At 36.8% G+C, this 17,746-nt stretch overlaps 1 protein-coding gene across 2 annotated transcripts; it reads left to right on the top strand.

Annotated features, from left to right (window-relative positions):
- The first annotated feature begins 626 nt into the window (after positions 1-626).
- Positions 627-16,670, top strand: LOC123318927 (neuropeptide F-like). 2 transcript variants are annotated; one of them, XM_044905711.1, is made up of 5 exons: positions 627-695; positions 6,053-6,245; positions 8,510-8,620; positions 12,159-12,213; positions 16,486-16,670. In XM_044905711.1, the coding sequence occupies exons 2-5, from the start codon at positions 6,085-6,087 to the stop codon at positions 16,528-16,530; spliced, it is 372 nt and encodes a 123-aa protein (XP_044761646.1). In that variant the 5' UTR covers positions 627-695; positions 6,053-6,084; the 3' UTR covers positions 16,531-16,670. The 2 variants fall into 2 exon arrangements, with proteins under 2 accessions (XP_044761646.1, XP_044761647.1); XM_044905712.1 differs by lacking the exon at positions 8,510-8,620.
- Positions 16,671-17,746: the final 1,076 nt, after the last annotated feature.

The following is a 17,746-nucleotide window of genomic DNA, read 5'->3' as shown; positions in this document are numbered from 1 at the left end:
GCCGAATCGAAAAAAATGGTATAGGAAAAAAGTGATTCTTTTGACCTCACGAATCTACTGTTAAAATATTTGTACGAGTAAAAGATAGGTCTGACTTTTAATAGAGGTACCTACTCTACAGGGTCCATTGTATCTCCCCAACTAGAGTCTACAAAACGATATTTGGAGCAAAGCTCTAGTTGTTAACATGATCTGATTCGTATTCTTGGAAGTAGTGGAAAAATGAAGTTTTACGATTTACGTCAGAGGTTTTTCAGTTGGAGATGAGTCTTTCCTTTCGTAATCACAATGCCATTGAAAAATCCCCAGATCTCCCCTGCTTCAATGCACTCCCCCAATCAAGGAAGATCGATGTTCGTGGAATATTATTCCAGCTCTCATTGCTTTTCCAATATTCAATCTTCCGAGTAGTATAATGTCAATTTTTTTGGAACTATCGAAATTAGGAGGATTTTCATTTAGTGCACAACGGAATAGTAGGTGTAGTCCCTCCCCCTGATTGCGTAAAGTAAGGAAGATGTCCCGTTCTGTAGTGGGACCGGACGCCCCCTTCGCAGGCGTCGGCGTCCTTCGCGAACTTTCAAGCTTATAAAAGCGCGTCCGCAGCTTCTGCTATAGTCTTCGCTGTTCCCATTCAAATCAGCCGATCAACAGGTGCTTACGGGGGTAGTAACTAGAGGCCCAAAACTTAAACGGTGAGTGTTCCTGCTTACGATACCGTTGTGTTTGCGGCTTCATTAAGGGTGGTTATTAGGATCTGGAGGGTGCGAATTTTCTCTATATTAAAGTGCGGTATTTAAGCGTCTCTCGTTGATAGATTTAAGGTTTTTCGTTATTTTTAAAACGTTTGGTACGTGTGCGAAGATGGATCGCAACTACGCGAAATTTTGACGATTTTTCTAGTTGGAAAAACTAATTGAAAATCCTTCGATCTTACAGGATTTTTCCCGGAAATCACTAGAGATGAATCAATTAATTCGGTGTGAGAATTATGTTAGTTTCTTTCGATGGAAGTCAGTCTTATTTGTTGTTTCAAGTCTTCAATTTCAATTGTTGAGAATTGAATTAAATTGTGGCAAAAATTGTTTTTTGTCCTAGCAAGGAGGGCACAATATATTAAATATAAAACATGACGATGAATGAATTCATTCAATAGAAATATAAGACGCTCAGAATAAAATGAAAAGACTAACTAATGGTAATTATACAGGGTGAGTCTTTGACTCGTACAAATATTTTAACAGTAGATTCTTGAGGTCAAAAGAAACACTTTTTTCCTTTACCATTATTTCTGAATCGGCTCGGTTTGAAAGATACAGGCTGTTGAAAAACCATAAAAATCAACCATAATCTTCAGGCTATGTATTTCAGCTTATTGTAACCTTCTAAAGCAAGAATTAGAAGTGAGAATGGACCTCGTTGGTCAGATGGACATCGAAAACAATCCCCGTCTTGTCTGTAGGTCTCTATGAGCTTATTTTCAACAGGAAAAATGTCTTTGTTGTACTGACTTCATTCAAAGATGGAGACTCGCACTGTATATGGTACGGTATTTAGTTGAATCATCTTCTGTTTAAAGTATTTCATGCTTTGGTGGTCAAGGGACTGCTACAGATGAAACTCCAAGGAGTCAAAACTATATACAATGATTCCTTCAGACTCAGAACACATTAAGAACACCAAACAGATGTATTGCTCTCTATCAAATCATTTCTACAGGGTAGTTTTTGACTCGTACAAATATTTTAACAGCAAATTCTTGAGGTCGAAACAAGAACTTTTTTCCTCTACCATTTTTTTCTAATCGGCTTGGTTTGAAAGATACAGACTGTTGAAAAACCATAAAAAAATGTTATTTTTAGTTCTATCTCACAAACGGTTTTATCGAATGAAATAAACTTCCGAATATAGTTTATCATTCATTTGATGAATCTTTTTCGAACACAAGATATCACCCACGTCTTCCAGTTTAATTTAATCATGACCATTACGTACCATAAAAATACCAAAAATTCAAAGAGCCCAACTCTTGAAACTAAGTTGGACGCTATCTTATGAATATTTGAGCGTTTTGTAAAATAGAAGTATTCTTCATATATTCTCGTATAATGCTCCATTTTTGAGTAATTCGTTTATCAAAAATCAAAAAATATCTCTGAAATTTGAAAAATTGGGTACTTTGGCTGAATACTCCCTTCAAAAGATCCACAGATGTGTAGTGTCACAGATTCAGCTAGTTATTCTGAAGGTAATTTTGTTTTTCCAGGGTTGGCACAGCTTATTATGAAAACTCAAAATCTTTTTATCAGCTCCGAATAGGAAAAAATGGTATAGGAAAAAGTTGTTTCTTCGGACCTTAAGAATATACTGCTAAAATATTTGTACGAGTCAAAGATTCACCCTGTATATCTGTTCGTATGTGATATGGCTAAGCTAAAATGAAAATCTTTCAATAATTATGAATTAACCTTGTAAAACATGTTAAATTGCTGTGGACTGGAAGAATATAGACCATCCAAAGACTCACAAAAACTTGAATTATGATATTCTGACCCATATCCTGAATTAATGAAGAAACTGAATATTCAAAGTAGCCTGCGTTAGATCTAGAATCATAAAATCATAAATCTAATTGATTCTACCCCATAATAGGGTATTAGATCCCTCCTATAACCTTCCAGGGAATCAAACAACCTTGTACAGACCTTCCAAATATTTGATATCAGCAAAGCCGATCGAGTATGAGCTCCAGGCTTGTTCAAAGTCTGCTGAGTGTAGAAAATTGGGCAAACTCAATGGAAGGAATTAAATTTTTTCTGAATTCTTCGAGGAACTTTACTTGCATGCGAAATATAAAATTTGCAGCCCATCTCTGATAATGTACAAGTACCTGAATTAGATCCCGAGTTTCAATATTTTCAAATCGTTGTTTTTTCAAATATTGAAACCACAAAAAGTGACAAATGCTGGAATGCCTAAGCTAACTCTCTGCAATAGCAATTATTATGTTCTATTAAGTTGAATTTAATTACGTTTCAAAGTTGATAGTTGATATACAAAGCGTTCGTTGAATTCCATCGTTTAAACATACTTTTTCTACTCAAGTTTGTTTTATATGGGGCTTTCATACACTAATTATTGTCGGAGGATTTTGATGAAACCCATAGTGGACGTTATTTTTGTTCTTTGCAAACTGGAATAGCAATCAGTAAACATGCACTCGTTCTATGAAGTTTTTTGGCTCACAAAATGAATTTTCGTTGAAAATGGACACGGTCAAATTGGCCTTCAAGTGATGGATATGCATCTACTGAATCTGCCCTATTTTAAGGCTGTTTCATGCAATTTTTTTATGGATTTCAAAATGAACAATACCACAACTAGAGGAGACCTAATTCCAAATAATATTTCGATGATAACGCTGCAATTTTAACGGCAGTTTTAATTTTTTCTAGAATCTCCGAAATATTTAAGGTCCCCCTACGATGACTAAAACCAAAGCATAGAGTTTTATTGATGATGAAGGGGACAAACATCTAGACTAGTAGAGTGTCAGGGGAGTATGAACATTGATGAATTGAAGATTATCTTGTTTTAGTGGTGGAATTAGACCTAACATGTAATTTCTTTTCACCAATCAGCCAAAGACATTGAGTCAGCAAGAACTGTGGGGATCTGAAGGAGAAATGGTTATTTTCCTAATCAATACTATTACAGGATGTTCGAAAAAACATGCGGTAGAAATGAAAGGGGTCAAATATACACTTCTAAGTTATGTGGTGTCAAAAATAGTAACTTTATCGAGTTCTTGATGATAAAATTGAAAGGGTCAGTGATATTCCTTGAAAACGTGAGAGATTTCAATGATATTCCTTTATCCTAAACGCAAAAATGCAACATTATGATCATGGTGAAAAAATACTGTTTGTTTCATGCTCTAAACTCAATCGTTTCAAAGAAAAACGACCTGAAAAGTTAAAAACAGCGCTACTGTTCCTTAACTTGATATTTTCAAAGAATTAATCATCTCCAAACATTTTTTCCTATTCACTCTGTTAATGGAGGAGTTCCTTTTTCATTGATAAGGTGAAGGTTTTCGAAATTTTTAATCGATTTCAAAATATCTTTTTGTAGAATCACATCTTGCCTTTTCTCTGATGTTATTCAACTTTTTTAATAAATTTTTGCGAAGTAATATATTGATATGAGCTGTATTAAGATGTTGGAAGATTCTCATCATGCATACTTTTCTCCTGTTGAACATTGGATGATTTAATTCCATTTCGTCCTCATTTACGATGCTTATCAAAACATAACTGCATCGTATGAGGTTCGGAGAGAAGAGAAACAGCCATTTCAAGGGCGGAAATATCAATTCGAGACGCAATCTTTAAGAAGGCTCAAGCCACAGAAGCAATCACCTGATTCTGCAACCTGGTAAACTCTTAATCTCATAAACTAAACAGTGGGAGTCTAGATCCCCATTTTCTTGCAAGATCAGTGAACATTCTCTGATATTAACAGAGGTTTGAGTGTGGAACGTGAGAGAGAGAGGGAAAGATTCCAATTAAATCTTAATCGTGGAGCAAACGACATTTTAATCGAATTAAGCCGAAAATATGAAGATTAAAACAAAGGTAACAATTATTAAGGCTTGGAATATGACATATACTTGTGTGGGTAATATAATAATCGCTGAGTGCAATTGTCAGACAATTATTGTCGAGATTCTGAAACAAATGACGTAATTATGATGATCTGAATTGAATTCAGATTAAATACTCATTGTCGAATGGGTGGAAGTCTTTGAAAATAAGTTTTTTTTTCGATTACGATGAAGAAAATTCGGGGAGACATCCCTCCAGGTACTACACTCGTCCTAAGCTGATTGTTTCACAGGAAAACATAGTTCCCCCTATGTAATCCTCGTTCGTATCGACATCCTAATATCATAAACATCCTGGTGAAAGAATAATCCCCATTGAAAATTCATCTGTAGTTGGAAACCCATGAAAACTTAATAAAATTGAACTGTTAAATAAGAACGGCGAAATATTCGCAGCACCTTCTTGTATTTCCGATAGAGAACATCAAAAACCGGAATAAATATGTTATAAACATCGTGGTTGATGTGGAAATGGAATAACACGAAATAAAATGTAGATAGCATCGAAGTTATTAGCTGCAGGCTTCTGGATTATCCACTGGAGCAATTCACTTTTGATAGGGTTCAATCCATGTATTGAATGCCAGTTCCAAATACGAGAATAATTTGAGAAATGTACATTTGGATCGATATATCAGAAGCTTGACAGAAGAACACATCTTCGAGGTACTTCAAATGGAAATAGAATAAGTTGAAACGAGATCTTATCTAAATATGACTTGTGACATGCAATGGTGGACAGAGAATGCTCTGAAGATGACTACCGAAGTCATGGACGAAACATCAGGTGATATCTTTAAAAGGCCCAAGGCTGCAGGGCTCGGACATTTCTTAAATATATTCATATCTTTTGCCTTATCATTCTTTCGTATCAGTTTTCTTTCCAAGAAAAGAAACAGCCCCTTTATTCATCTCAATTATCCCTGTTTTCCATTCCAAGCCCAATTTGTCGAAGGTTTTCATTGTGAAGAATTAATTGAAAGGAATGTTGCGTTTGAAAATGGACCCCTGCCTCTGTAGAATGCAGGGCGTTTTATGTGAGAACCAAACATTCACTGAATCATTCTGTAGAGCGAAAGATAATATGAACCTACCCGGAAATGATTTTGATAACATGAGATTCGCTATTGCAATAATATACTCTGTGACATTGAAAGTATTAAGTTGTCATAGCTCCAAACACAAACTATTTTCTCCTAATCGATGTCCAATGAAGGAACAAAACATACTCAGGAACGAACTAACTGTATGCTATATCTATGACGAAAAATTCTGGAGTCATCAAGTTTTGAATTTAATTTTCGGTTGAATTAAATGTATTGAATCCAGGTTTTTTCATGATCAAATTTCGCATATTCAGACAATAATGAGGTCTATTCATTGCAGGTTGAATACTACATTCCTTCACAAATAAAAGAATGAGGTGGCAATTAAGAATATGGTGGGTGGCCCTGCTAGCAGCTATGGTCGTTCTGGAGTCAAGATTGACTGAAGCAGCTCCAAGAATGACAAGGAGGGAAGACATGCTCAAGGACCTGATGAAGCTGGATCAATATTACTCGTCAATTGCAAGACCTAGGTAAAGATTTTTCATTTGGAATGAGTTGAGGTTTAAAAAAAGTTCAATTCGAAGCCACTGCCTTTACTGCATTTGAGACGATTCTGTTGGTTTTCAACAATCCAAACTTCTTGAGGGTAGTTGAATAACTAAATGAATATAGTAGTAAGCTTCTTTCAAATTCCTTCTTTCTTGTTCTCATCTGGTAATTCCCAATCTGTTTTTTTTTATTGAATGGGGTCTGAAAGAGCTTAGGAAACGATTAAAAAAACTCAGAGATGGAGAAATAAGGGCATATAATTGACTTTTCGAACTTCTATTCGGAGTTCAGTGACCTCGTATGAAATATCAGAGAGTTTTAATTAAAAATTGTGTGGGAAGTTGGATAAACTCAAACAAGGATGCACCGTCGGCACGAAGATAAATATTTTATTTTTTTACACCCTTTCTACAAACGTCGTGAAACTGAAATGAATTCTGTATCCTCTCGCAATACAGCGGTGTAGAGCTCTCGACTACTAGCTTATTAGAGATATTAGATGAACCAGCAAATTATGCAGATTGCATTAAACGACTTTAAAGTATTAAAAGAATGGGGGAGGCTGACTCCAGTATCTCCACGGGATTTACTCCCCTGTGTTTACTGGATCGATACGGTGATCTGCTTCGGTTAACTTACATAAATTTTCCAGTTTATCTTCCTATAAAGTTTCAATTTGAACGAGCTACTTCCGCCTAAGTAATGAGGGAGTATTTGTCGAAAACTATGTTCGAGATGAGAAGTTGTGGATGTTGTTCTTTACCGGTTCGTCTATCAAAAACGAAAAACTGGACGCCCAAGATCTACCACTCTTCACAAGATCGGTTTCTGAATGTGTCTACCCGTAGAGATCCTTTGTGTACTTGTACTCATTTGGAGAAGTTCTTACTTTGAGAGGTGGTGGAGTTACTGTTTGTTGAGGAGGCATCTGTTTCAATGGACATACAGAATTGTTCGTAGGTACTTGATGCTACTGTGAATGCGCAGATTCATATAGAGCAAGTAATTGACAATATTATTCCTGTTTTATGCTGCTATTGGTTCAAATTTGTTATTTTCGTACGAAAATCCGTAAAGTAACTGGGAAAAGAATGTGTTGGATCATATTTAAAGAATTGTTGGAAAAAATGTAAACCTTTGAAACAGTCTCAAGATTTCTGTGCTTCCTCAACTTTTATGGAGCAGCATGCTATATGCTACGGGGAAATTTCTTTCTTTCGTCGTAATTCAGATGCAAAATCCCACCTTCTCTCGAACTAGATTCTGCGGAATTTGCATATCCTTTTTCTATATAATTCCTTTACGCAGAAAGAACGTTATTTGTTTTATCGTATATAAATTTGAATATTATAGGTAGGAAATTCGAATTGGTGAATATAAATGAATTTCTGGCTAAATTCGAATTGAGGTATCGGGAAACAGTGATTGAAAATAATCTAGTTTCCGTTGGTTATGAATACATTTTGTTCACTCTATAAACTGGGTGGCCCACATTAAAAAGTCTATATTTATGAAAAGAACACCGAGAGAAGTCGGCTTTCATTTGAAGGGGGCATGTTTTGATCATCCCCCTAATCACGGCTCAAGTATACAGGGTGATTGGTTGACTCAAACAAATATTTCAACAGTACATACTTGAGGTCGAAAGAAACACTCTTTTCCTTTACCATTTACCTTTACCATGACTAAAGTTTCACATTATTTCGTAGATTTTTCGATTCTATATAAGAATGTTGGAAAATTTCTATTTGGCTTTCGTTTAAGTGGGGAAAACTCGTTGAAAGTAATGGGTACGGTATACTGAGTGTTGAGATGCTGACTACTTTACGTTAACCACTCTGTATACTTCATTTTCCGGTATTTCCTTTCGCCAGGATTCAATCGATAGCTCCCTATCAGAGATTTTGGCGTCCCAAACATTTACCCTTCTGGAAAATCACTTTCCCTGAATACGAAGAATAACTTTCTGAAATAATTAGCAATCAAACTTCTGCCGAGAAGTTCTGAAAATTATCACAGGGCCTAGCATACAGTTTGAAGGGAAGTTTGATGTGGAGCTGCATGATTTACCATACGTAGACGATCATCCGTTTCGTACGAATATTAGGAACATTTATTAACGAAAAATAGTTGGATAGAGTGAATTTTATTCGCGTTTAAACTTGGTACCGGCATATTTGTGGTACTTTTAATTGTATTGAGTAGACAAAGGTCTTCTTAGCTAAAACATGCTGGTGTTAGGTAGAGTGAGGAGTGTTGATCCGGATGGTAGCATCAGTCCAAAGATACAGCGGGCGTACAACATGCTGAAACTTCAGAGTATAGACAGAATCTACGCGGATCGAAGCAGGCCCAGGTGAGATATAGCTCAACTAATTTAGTCCTACTAGTTCTCACTTATCTCCGAAAGTTTATAATTTTTTCTTCCCAACACACTCACCTCTTTAACTGAATCGGGAATGAGTTTGTTTGATATTGTTTGAAATGCACAAACTATTGCATGTTTCTAATGTTGATAAAGATTTCTAAGAGGGCTGCGTTGAACTGACACCTTAAGTATGGATCGAATTTATGTTGTTTGAGGATTCTCATGATTGTTGTGCGTGAAAAACCAGATACATCCTTCAATTTCCTGGTACTAAAGGTCGGGTACATTGCTACATGACCTTAGACAGCCACGTCCCTAGCTTCGTCTCTTTCATGGACCCTCTTCTTGTTTCCGACTGAACCAGTAGCGTCAAATTTGGCATACATTCTGCGGAATACACCATTTTAATTATTTCACTACAAATGTTTGTGGTGTTGAGTTATGGTTAAACTGTGACAATGATTCAAATTATTGTACTGCGCAAAAAAATCAACGCACGTTCTTGAAATCTCAATTTAAATGAAAGTTAACTCTACATTGACTTTATAACTTATTTTTTATGTTCTTTCGGGAAGGTTTTGAACGAAACAAGACACATTAAATGGAAGAAAAATTCAGGATTTCACCGAATCTTATGTGAAAGAAGAGAAATGAACAATTTTCAAAATACTGAAATGTTGATAAGTGATTTAATACTTGGTATTTCCACCCCTTGCGTTAATTACAGCTCGTCAACGACGGTTCATACTCAAAATGAGTGATCTTAAAATGTTCTGATCTAATCCTTCCCAGATTTCTCCGAGTTGGATTCCTAAGTCATTAAGAGTGGCTGGTTGATTTTCTGAACTTCTCAGCCTTCTATTGAGGTTTTCCCAAACCTGCTCAATCGGATTGAGATCTGGACTTCTTGCTGGCCATTCCATTCGAGAGACTTCAACCGCTTCAAGGTACTCCTGAACGATGCGCGCACGATGGGGTCAGGCATTATCGTCTATAAAAATGAAATTTTCACCAATGTATGGGGCAAATGGCACTACATGCTCCTCAAGAATGTTCCTTATATTCTTATCAGCATTCATAGCTCCATTATCAACGACCACTAGGTCTGTGCGAGCAGTCAAAGATATTCCACCCCATACCATAATCGATCCTCCCTGAAACCAGTAGTATTCAGGAAATTGCACTGAGCATATCTTTCATGTGGACGTCTGTATACAAGGGAACGTCGATCACAATGGTAGAGACAGAATCTAGACTCATCTGTGAAGAGAACTCTTTCCCAATCGGCCTCTTCCCAATGGATATGCTCTCTCGCAAAATCCAAACGCGCCCTTCGATGGGCTGGGGTAATAGCTGGGCCTCTTGCCGCGACACGAGGCCTTAAATCATATTCTCTGAGGCAATTTCTTATTGTCTGAGTGCTAATTTGCACCTCATGAGTTTTCTCAAGCTGAATTTGAAGGAGGCGAGCGGTTGCAAACCGTTGTCTCAACGAAGAAACTCTCAAGTAACGTTCTTGAATGGCAGTTGTTACCCGTGGTCTACCCTGTCCTGGTCTTCGGACATTCATACCTGTCTCCCTGAATCGCTGCAACATTCTGGACAAACTTGTATGGGAAACTCCAAACCTTTCTGCAAATCTTGTGTATGTCCACCCTTCTTCTCGCAAAACTACCGCTTGGGCACATTCCTCTTAAGTCAAATTGCGTGTTTCGCGTTGCATAGCGATCGAGTGTAGAAAATCAAACGAAAGAAAAACTATTGATCACTAGAATTGATCGAGAACAACTGATTTTAGAATGGAGCCAATACATTCAAAATCTGATAATATCATCTTGGGAAAAAACATCTGTATTGAAGAAAAACGTTGAAAGTGGATAACATATGCGTGCATAATTCTGATAAAAATAATTATCATTGAGGACAACTTCAGTTGTACAATAAATTTGAGATTTCCATAATGTGCGTTATTTTTTTGCGCAGTGTATATCCACTGAAAAAAATAGTTTTGGTTTGTTTCCCTCGAAAACTCCACCACATCCTCTAGGTTATGATTCTTTTTCCTTCATAATCGAAAAGGTTGTCGTTGATTTTATGGGCGCAAACAATTTCTGTCGGAGAATGCCACGTAACTGGGAAATTCCTATTTGCTTTAATTCCCACAGCGTCCCCCAGAGACAATCTTACCTTTAATCGATGAAATATCTAATGTAAACTGTGTCCAGTTTCTCAAGGCAGAGAACGTCATTGTGTGTTCAACTGTCCGCCAGGAAATCACTGAATTGGGTGGATTACGAACATGCGAATCCACGTTCAAGGATCACTTGGAGTTATTGATCAGGAAAAAAACCGAGGTCTTTTTTTTTATTTAATGAATGACTTTGTGCAATTAGGGAAAGTATCTCAATTGGAGGAGTTAGTCCTTCGACGATAAAAATGGGACTTTGTAAGAGTCTAGCTGTTAGAGATCGATGATAGGTGAATGATGATCTCTGATAATGCTGAAAACTACATCAAAAGTTTCTAGCTAGAATTTTTTTTAAAGCTAGATGAACCGAACAAAAAGCTTTTGGACAGGATGGGATTCCAACCTTCTCTCTTTAGTTCCACTTAATACCTAAAAGACTGAACGTGAAATTTCAAAATAAAAATTGGAAACTTCAATTGAATGTTGTTTTATACCAGGAAGAAATGTTGTTTTTGATTTTTGTCAGGTGGTTCCCAATTTGGACAACTCTATGAATTTCCACCTTGAAAATGGTCTTCTCTTGAGAGGAACAACTTGAAAATTTCTCTTTACGGAGCTGTATCTGAGCAGGTTAAGTCTTTGACTCGTACAAATATTTCAACAGTAGATTCTTGAGGTCAAAAGAATGACTTTTTTCCCATACCATTTTTTCCGAATAGGCTCGGTTTACAAGATACAGGCTGTTGAAGAACCATGAAAAATGTTATTTTTAGTTTTATCTCACAAACGGTTCTATCGAATGAAAAGAATTTCGGAATATAACACAAGATATCACCCGCGTCTTCCAGTGTCCTCATTATGACCATTACGTACCATAAAAATACCAAAAATTCAAAGACCACAACTCTTGAAACTAAGTTGGACGCAATCTAATGAATATTTGATCTTTTTGTAAAATAATAGTATTCTTCATATTTTCGAGTAAATTGATGTTCAAAAATGAAAAATGTGTGAAAAAATTGGGTCATTTGGCCGAATACAACTCTGTTTAAAAGATCCATAGATGTGTAGTGTCATAGATTTAGCTTGATATTCTGAAGGGAATTTTGTTTCTCTAGGGGTGGCACAGCTCACTATGACAACTTAAAATGGCTATATCTTTTTATCAGGGCCGTATCGGAAAAAATGGTATGGAGAAAAGTTGTTTCTTTTGACCTTAAGAATCCACTGTTGAAATATTTGTACGAGTCAGAGTCTCATCCTGTATGGAAAAACCTATTTTTACGTCAAGGATCAACCTTTAAATTTTTCACACAAACAATTTTTTTTTTGTTCCAGATACGGGAAAAGAGCAGAGACAGCGCACATGTTGCCGCTCGACTTGGACTTCCAGGTGAGAAAGAAACCTTCAAACTCCTTTTTTTCCCATTCGATCGAACAAAGCCAGTTAGCGAACGAATCGCCAGATGAATATTACAAGGAAATTGGGCAATTTTCCTCGGCTTATTCTCCATATCCAATGACAGCTTCCCCGAAGGAAGTCATTGTGAATCGATCAAGTTCGCGGGATATTCATCTGAAACGTCCGCGGTCGTAGAAATTGTAATTTGAGTCGTTTCTTCAATTATACAAGCGAAAACCAATTTGTGTTTGTAGAATTGGGAACGGTTGGTCGAACTGGGTGTTTGTGGAGCTTTCAGGGATTAATTTTTAACGACTTACATCAATTATCATCTTGTGACAGTCTTCGATGGAAGGGAATGTAAAATTCAGTATTTGCTGGAAGGCAATAAGAAGACTACAACAAAAAAGCGTTCCTTCTTTTACTACACCACTATCGAGGATAGTCCAGATCCTCAAGAACTTAGGAGAAATCTAACTTCAAGCAGTCATCAAAGGGGCCTATATATAATATCACCACAGACAGCCAGGCTACGCTGAGGTCCCTGGAATCACACTGCCAGGGGTCTCTGCTGACATGGGAGTACCGTAGTGCCATAAAGCAACTGGCTAGAGACAACAAAGTGACTCTACTATGGGTACCAGGGCATTGTGATGTTGAGGGAAATGAAAAAGCCGATGAACTTGCAAAAAGAGCATCAAGGTTGACACCTGCTGGACCTGAGCCTTTCTGTGGGCTTGGTGGTCCAACAATGGTAGTTGAACAACAGAATAACCCTTTCGAGAAACACTCCTGGACTTACTCAGTCAAAGAAATTCGTGATGATTTCACAGATTTACACCAGAAAACTGCTAAAGCTGTCACTAGCTGAGCTTCGGGTCATGGTGAGACTGCTGACAGGGCACTGTCGGTACAAACACTATTTTTACCGTATGGGAAAGTCAGCAGATGAGATTTGTAGGCTCTGTGGATCAGATGCAGAAACAGCTGAACTCATGGTATGCAAGTGTCCAAAGCTGGCTGGTCTAAGATCCATTCAAATGGAGAAACCTGTCTTGGATACTCACGAGGTATCAGCCAAGGCCCCTAAGGATGTTGTCGGTTTTATCAACACCGTTGACGACCTCTTTGGGTTCCTATGAATGAGTAGGGTAGAGAACAAAAGATCTACATGGTCACAGTTAATAATAACTTCAAGCAGTGAATAGTTTGGTGAATCAGAAACTGCAAAATACTGACCACTGATCATTGAATGCTCTGAACCCTGAGATAAGTTTGAGAATTTCCATTCAACAACTTCCCATTCCTTGTGGCCTTAAAAATTGACATTACACGAGGATAAAAATAGAAGAAACCTAGACAGCCTTCTGATTTTCATCAAGAATATAGTCAACATGGCCCAAAACCCATTATTTCATTGACCAAACTTTCATATTCATACATCACCTACTAACATACGGTTACAAATGTTTTGGCTACTTGAAGATCACACCCTGTGTCTTATTAATTCAAGCCGAAACAAGGATGTAAATTTTACAGCTAGATATGTGGGAGAAGTTTGAACGTTTCATTCTATGTAATTCCACTCGTATATACCTACCCTTTCCAGAACTCTCTCATTGTTCGTTGAACTGGAGTCGTGCAAATGACAAGCTGCTTTTTACCATAGCAGAGGTTGCTTAGATGCTATTTATTCATAAAGAGAGAGATTAAAATTAATGGGCAGAATAAACACGCCCATTTCACCACAAAACTTTTCATTTGAAGCAAAGCAACCATTGCCAACAAGCTCATTTTTTGATTTTCCTCAGCGTCTGAATCCAGAAGTTTATCAGTACCAATTTTTAGTGAAAATCGAAGTGTTATTACTCACAAATTACCCGATAAGCATACAGGGTGTAGCAAAAATGTGGAAAGTGATTCCTCTGAAAACATCGATATTTTGTTGGAAGATATGAGTGCAATATCACCCCTCAAGGTTTGTTGAGAATGGAAACTCTACATTTTTGATGCATCCCAAGTAGAGACTCTGTACGAGGATATATTGAAAAATTCTTAGCCTACTATAGAACTAAACAGAATTTCAATGTCGAAATATTTTATTACTCAACATATTCTCCTCTTGATTGGATACGTTTATTATACAGAGAACCTGCAACGTCAAGTGATTCAGGGCCTTTTAAACTTTTTTTCAGTGGAGGAAAGAGATGATAGTCGGATGGACCTAAATCTGGTGAATAAGGGAGGTGTTTTAGTAATTCAAACCCTAAATCACGAATTTTTTGCATGGCAACATGAGATTTGTGTACAGTGGCGTTGTCCTGCAAAAACAAAACACCTTTGGTTAGCTTACCGCGTGTTTTCTCTTTAATTTTTTACCTGCGGTGGTCAGTAATGTCGAATAGTAATGTCCGGTTATTGTTCTATCCTTATCCAAAAAATCAATCATGTTTACACCATCGCAATACCAAAAAAACTGAAGCAAGAACTTTTCTAGCAGTTTTTTGGACACGAAATTTCTTAGGTCTTGGAGAACCAGAGTGTCGCCATTCCATTGATTGTTGCTTTGTTTCTGGATCGTAGAAATGTACCCAAGTCTCATCCATAGTAACAATTCGGTTTAAGAAGTCTACATCGTTTTCAAATCGAGCACAGATCGAACGCTATGCTTCTACCCTTGCACGCTTTTGGTCAACATTCAAACATTTGGGGATCCATTTTGCAGCAATGTTTCTCATGTCCAAATTGACGTGAACTATATGAAGAACGCGTTCGCATGAAATATTTATTGCTTCAGATATCCGTTTCAGCCCAATTCGATGGTCTGATAAAATTATGTCATGAACTGCATCGATATTTTCGGGGACTGACACAGAAACTGGCCTTCCTAATCGGTCATCATCTTCTATGGAAAATTTACCTGTTTTGAAGCTTGCCGTCCAATTTTTCACGGTCGCATACGAAGGATATTTATCACCAAGGGTATTGAGCATATCTTCGTAAATCTGCTTACCTCTTAACCCTTTTATTTAAAAGGGTATTCGATGATGGCTCGATACTCCAATTTTTCGATTTTCACAAGTTCGGTGGACATCTTCTGTCTTTTAATTTGTTGCATAACTCTATAGTTTACTTTTTTGACCTCAAACTTCACACTGACACTTCTAATGGGTTATTGTTCGTTGCTATGATAACGTAATATTTTTTAATGCATGGAATTGGTCTAGGTTAACTAGAATCTATTCGCATATTAGATCTGTTTCTCAGGAATTAGAAGGAATTAACAAACATGGTCCTTTGGTGGTAAGAAGACAATATTTAATTTATCATAAACAAATCCCCAAAAGTATATGAAACTTTCAGGAATGCACATCGAAGTGCACGAATCCAATTCCATTTTTCAACAGGATGTTTGCCCGGGTAGGTGTAGTGTTCCAGAAATTTAATTTGCCGTCGAGACAGGGTGAAATCCCCCAGTTATAATTTTATCTTTCGCTTCTCTCATCACCACCTTCCGAGCACACAGGTTGGGTCCATTTTCAAATGAACTAGGCTCAGACTTTTGTTTGCGTTTCATTTGCGTAAACGATACGACACTGCGTTTTCATTTTCGGTTGATGGCGACAAGAAAACGCGGTGGTGTTGGGTGTATGACATTATTACGTAGCCCCTGGAGGTGTACAGGCTCTTGAATCAGGGCTAAATCACGACGGATTTAATGGAATTTTATCATTTCCGATTTTACTCAATGGATTGGTAACCGAAACTCGAGAACTGATGGTAACTCAGATATCAGAAGAATTTCGGGTGTATACAGGGTGTCCCCTGTGAGTAGAGACGAAGAAAACGCTCGACTTACGTCATATCATTCGTCAAACAGTATGTTATGCGAAAGAATCGGTTCACTTTCACTCTCCTTTTAAAACCAGTCTTTGCACATTCCCAAAAGTGGAGTAAATCTTTTGTCACGACCAAACGAAGAGATGTTAACCTTGAAAGAAAGTACGAGTGAGAACATAATGAGTGTGGCGTTAGAAAAATAGGAAGCTGGTTACTCTCACTGGCTGTGAAAGCGTACTGCTATTGAATTACTTCTTGGTTGATTGAATTTTGAGATTCAGTAGCGGATCTAAATAAACTTACAATTCATGAGAAACTCTCATTTGCAGAAATGCTGACGTATCAAATGTTTTCCACCAAAGAATTCAATATTCAATATTTCAATTTTTCTCATTGAGTGATTGATTTTTTTTTTATTTACAGTATCAGAATGAGGACAATGCTGACTATGCAACGTTAAGGAGATGAAAACTTCTACCCTGGTCTTTTATTCTTCAATTTATGTTTGTTTTCTGTAGACAATCAGTATGAATTATTGGAATATACAAATTACTTATTCTATCGAAGAGATGGTAACTTTTATTCCAAAATAAATCATTTTCTCTCTCTGTAATATGTTTTCTTTTCATTATCCAACAAGTTTCTACTACTTTCAGTTTATTATTATTAGTTTATCTTTGTAATTTCACATTCAGTGAAGCTCTCCAAGATTTCTGAATAGAAATTGAAGACAATTTTGTTTTTCCAAGGATTATATTCTAATTGAAGGTGTAAAATAAGGAATCTGAATTATTACAGGATAAGATTTTCATCACTTTGCTATCAACTTTAGCTCACTTCAGATGGGGTATTAGATATTAGGTGATGCTGCAGTATATTTCAACTACAAGGATCAATTCGCTGTTGACTATCATTAGGAATATTTTTGTTGTTTCATTAAATCTTCACTGATATCATAAGGCCATGGATTTTTTACATTTCAATGCTTTTATTCTAAGAAATCCGAGTTTGATTGAAAAATTTCCTTTCGCTAGTGAAACTCGGTGAAAACAATGAAAATGATTAGGTTTTATATCAAGAACCCGCACAAATCATTGCATAAAATCAGGAATTAAAAGGACCTGGTATCAATAAGGAACATAAGTAAGTTATAGTGGTACAATTTCGAATTATTACGTAAGGTCCATGAAAATGAGTTTAAAGGATGCAACAGTGATTTATTTATTGGAACACAGAGAGTGATATCCGCTGCTTCAAACTGTAGGTATACAGGGGGTTTCCCATTTAAAGCAGTGTGGGTTTTTCACATTTTTTGGGTAGCACCTGCTTAGATACAGAAGAAGAGATTGAGATCAACATTAAATTAGAGAAGGCGAAATTTGTTTACGTTTTCGATCGAATTCTTAATGAATAGCTTCAATGGAAAGAAAGCGAAGTGAAAAACGATGGAATTGTAGCAGGCGAAGTACGTGTTCGACCAAGCATAAGAAACTACAGATGATGATCGAAATCCTCAGTTTATTTTCCCTATCATTGCTATCATTATCAGTATAAAACATCTAATTATCCATACTTTCGATTTTAACTCAGGCTCTTATAAGATCGAATTACATGTTGCTGTTTGAAAAGGTTTTGACGTTTGGAATATGTTACTACGTTTATAAACACGCTCACACTGATTATA

The sequence above is a fragment of the Coccinella septempunctata genome, chromosome 8 (genome assembly GCF_907165205.1).
Source record: "Coccinella septempunctata chromosome 8, icCocSept1.1, whole genome shotgun sequence".
Taxonomy (NCBI): domain Eukaryota; kingdom Metazoa; phylum Arthropoda; class Insecta; order Coleoptera; family Coccinellidae; genus Coccinella; species Coccinella septempunctata.
This window is presented reverse-complemented; position numbering and strand designations above follow the sequence as displayed.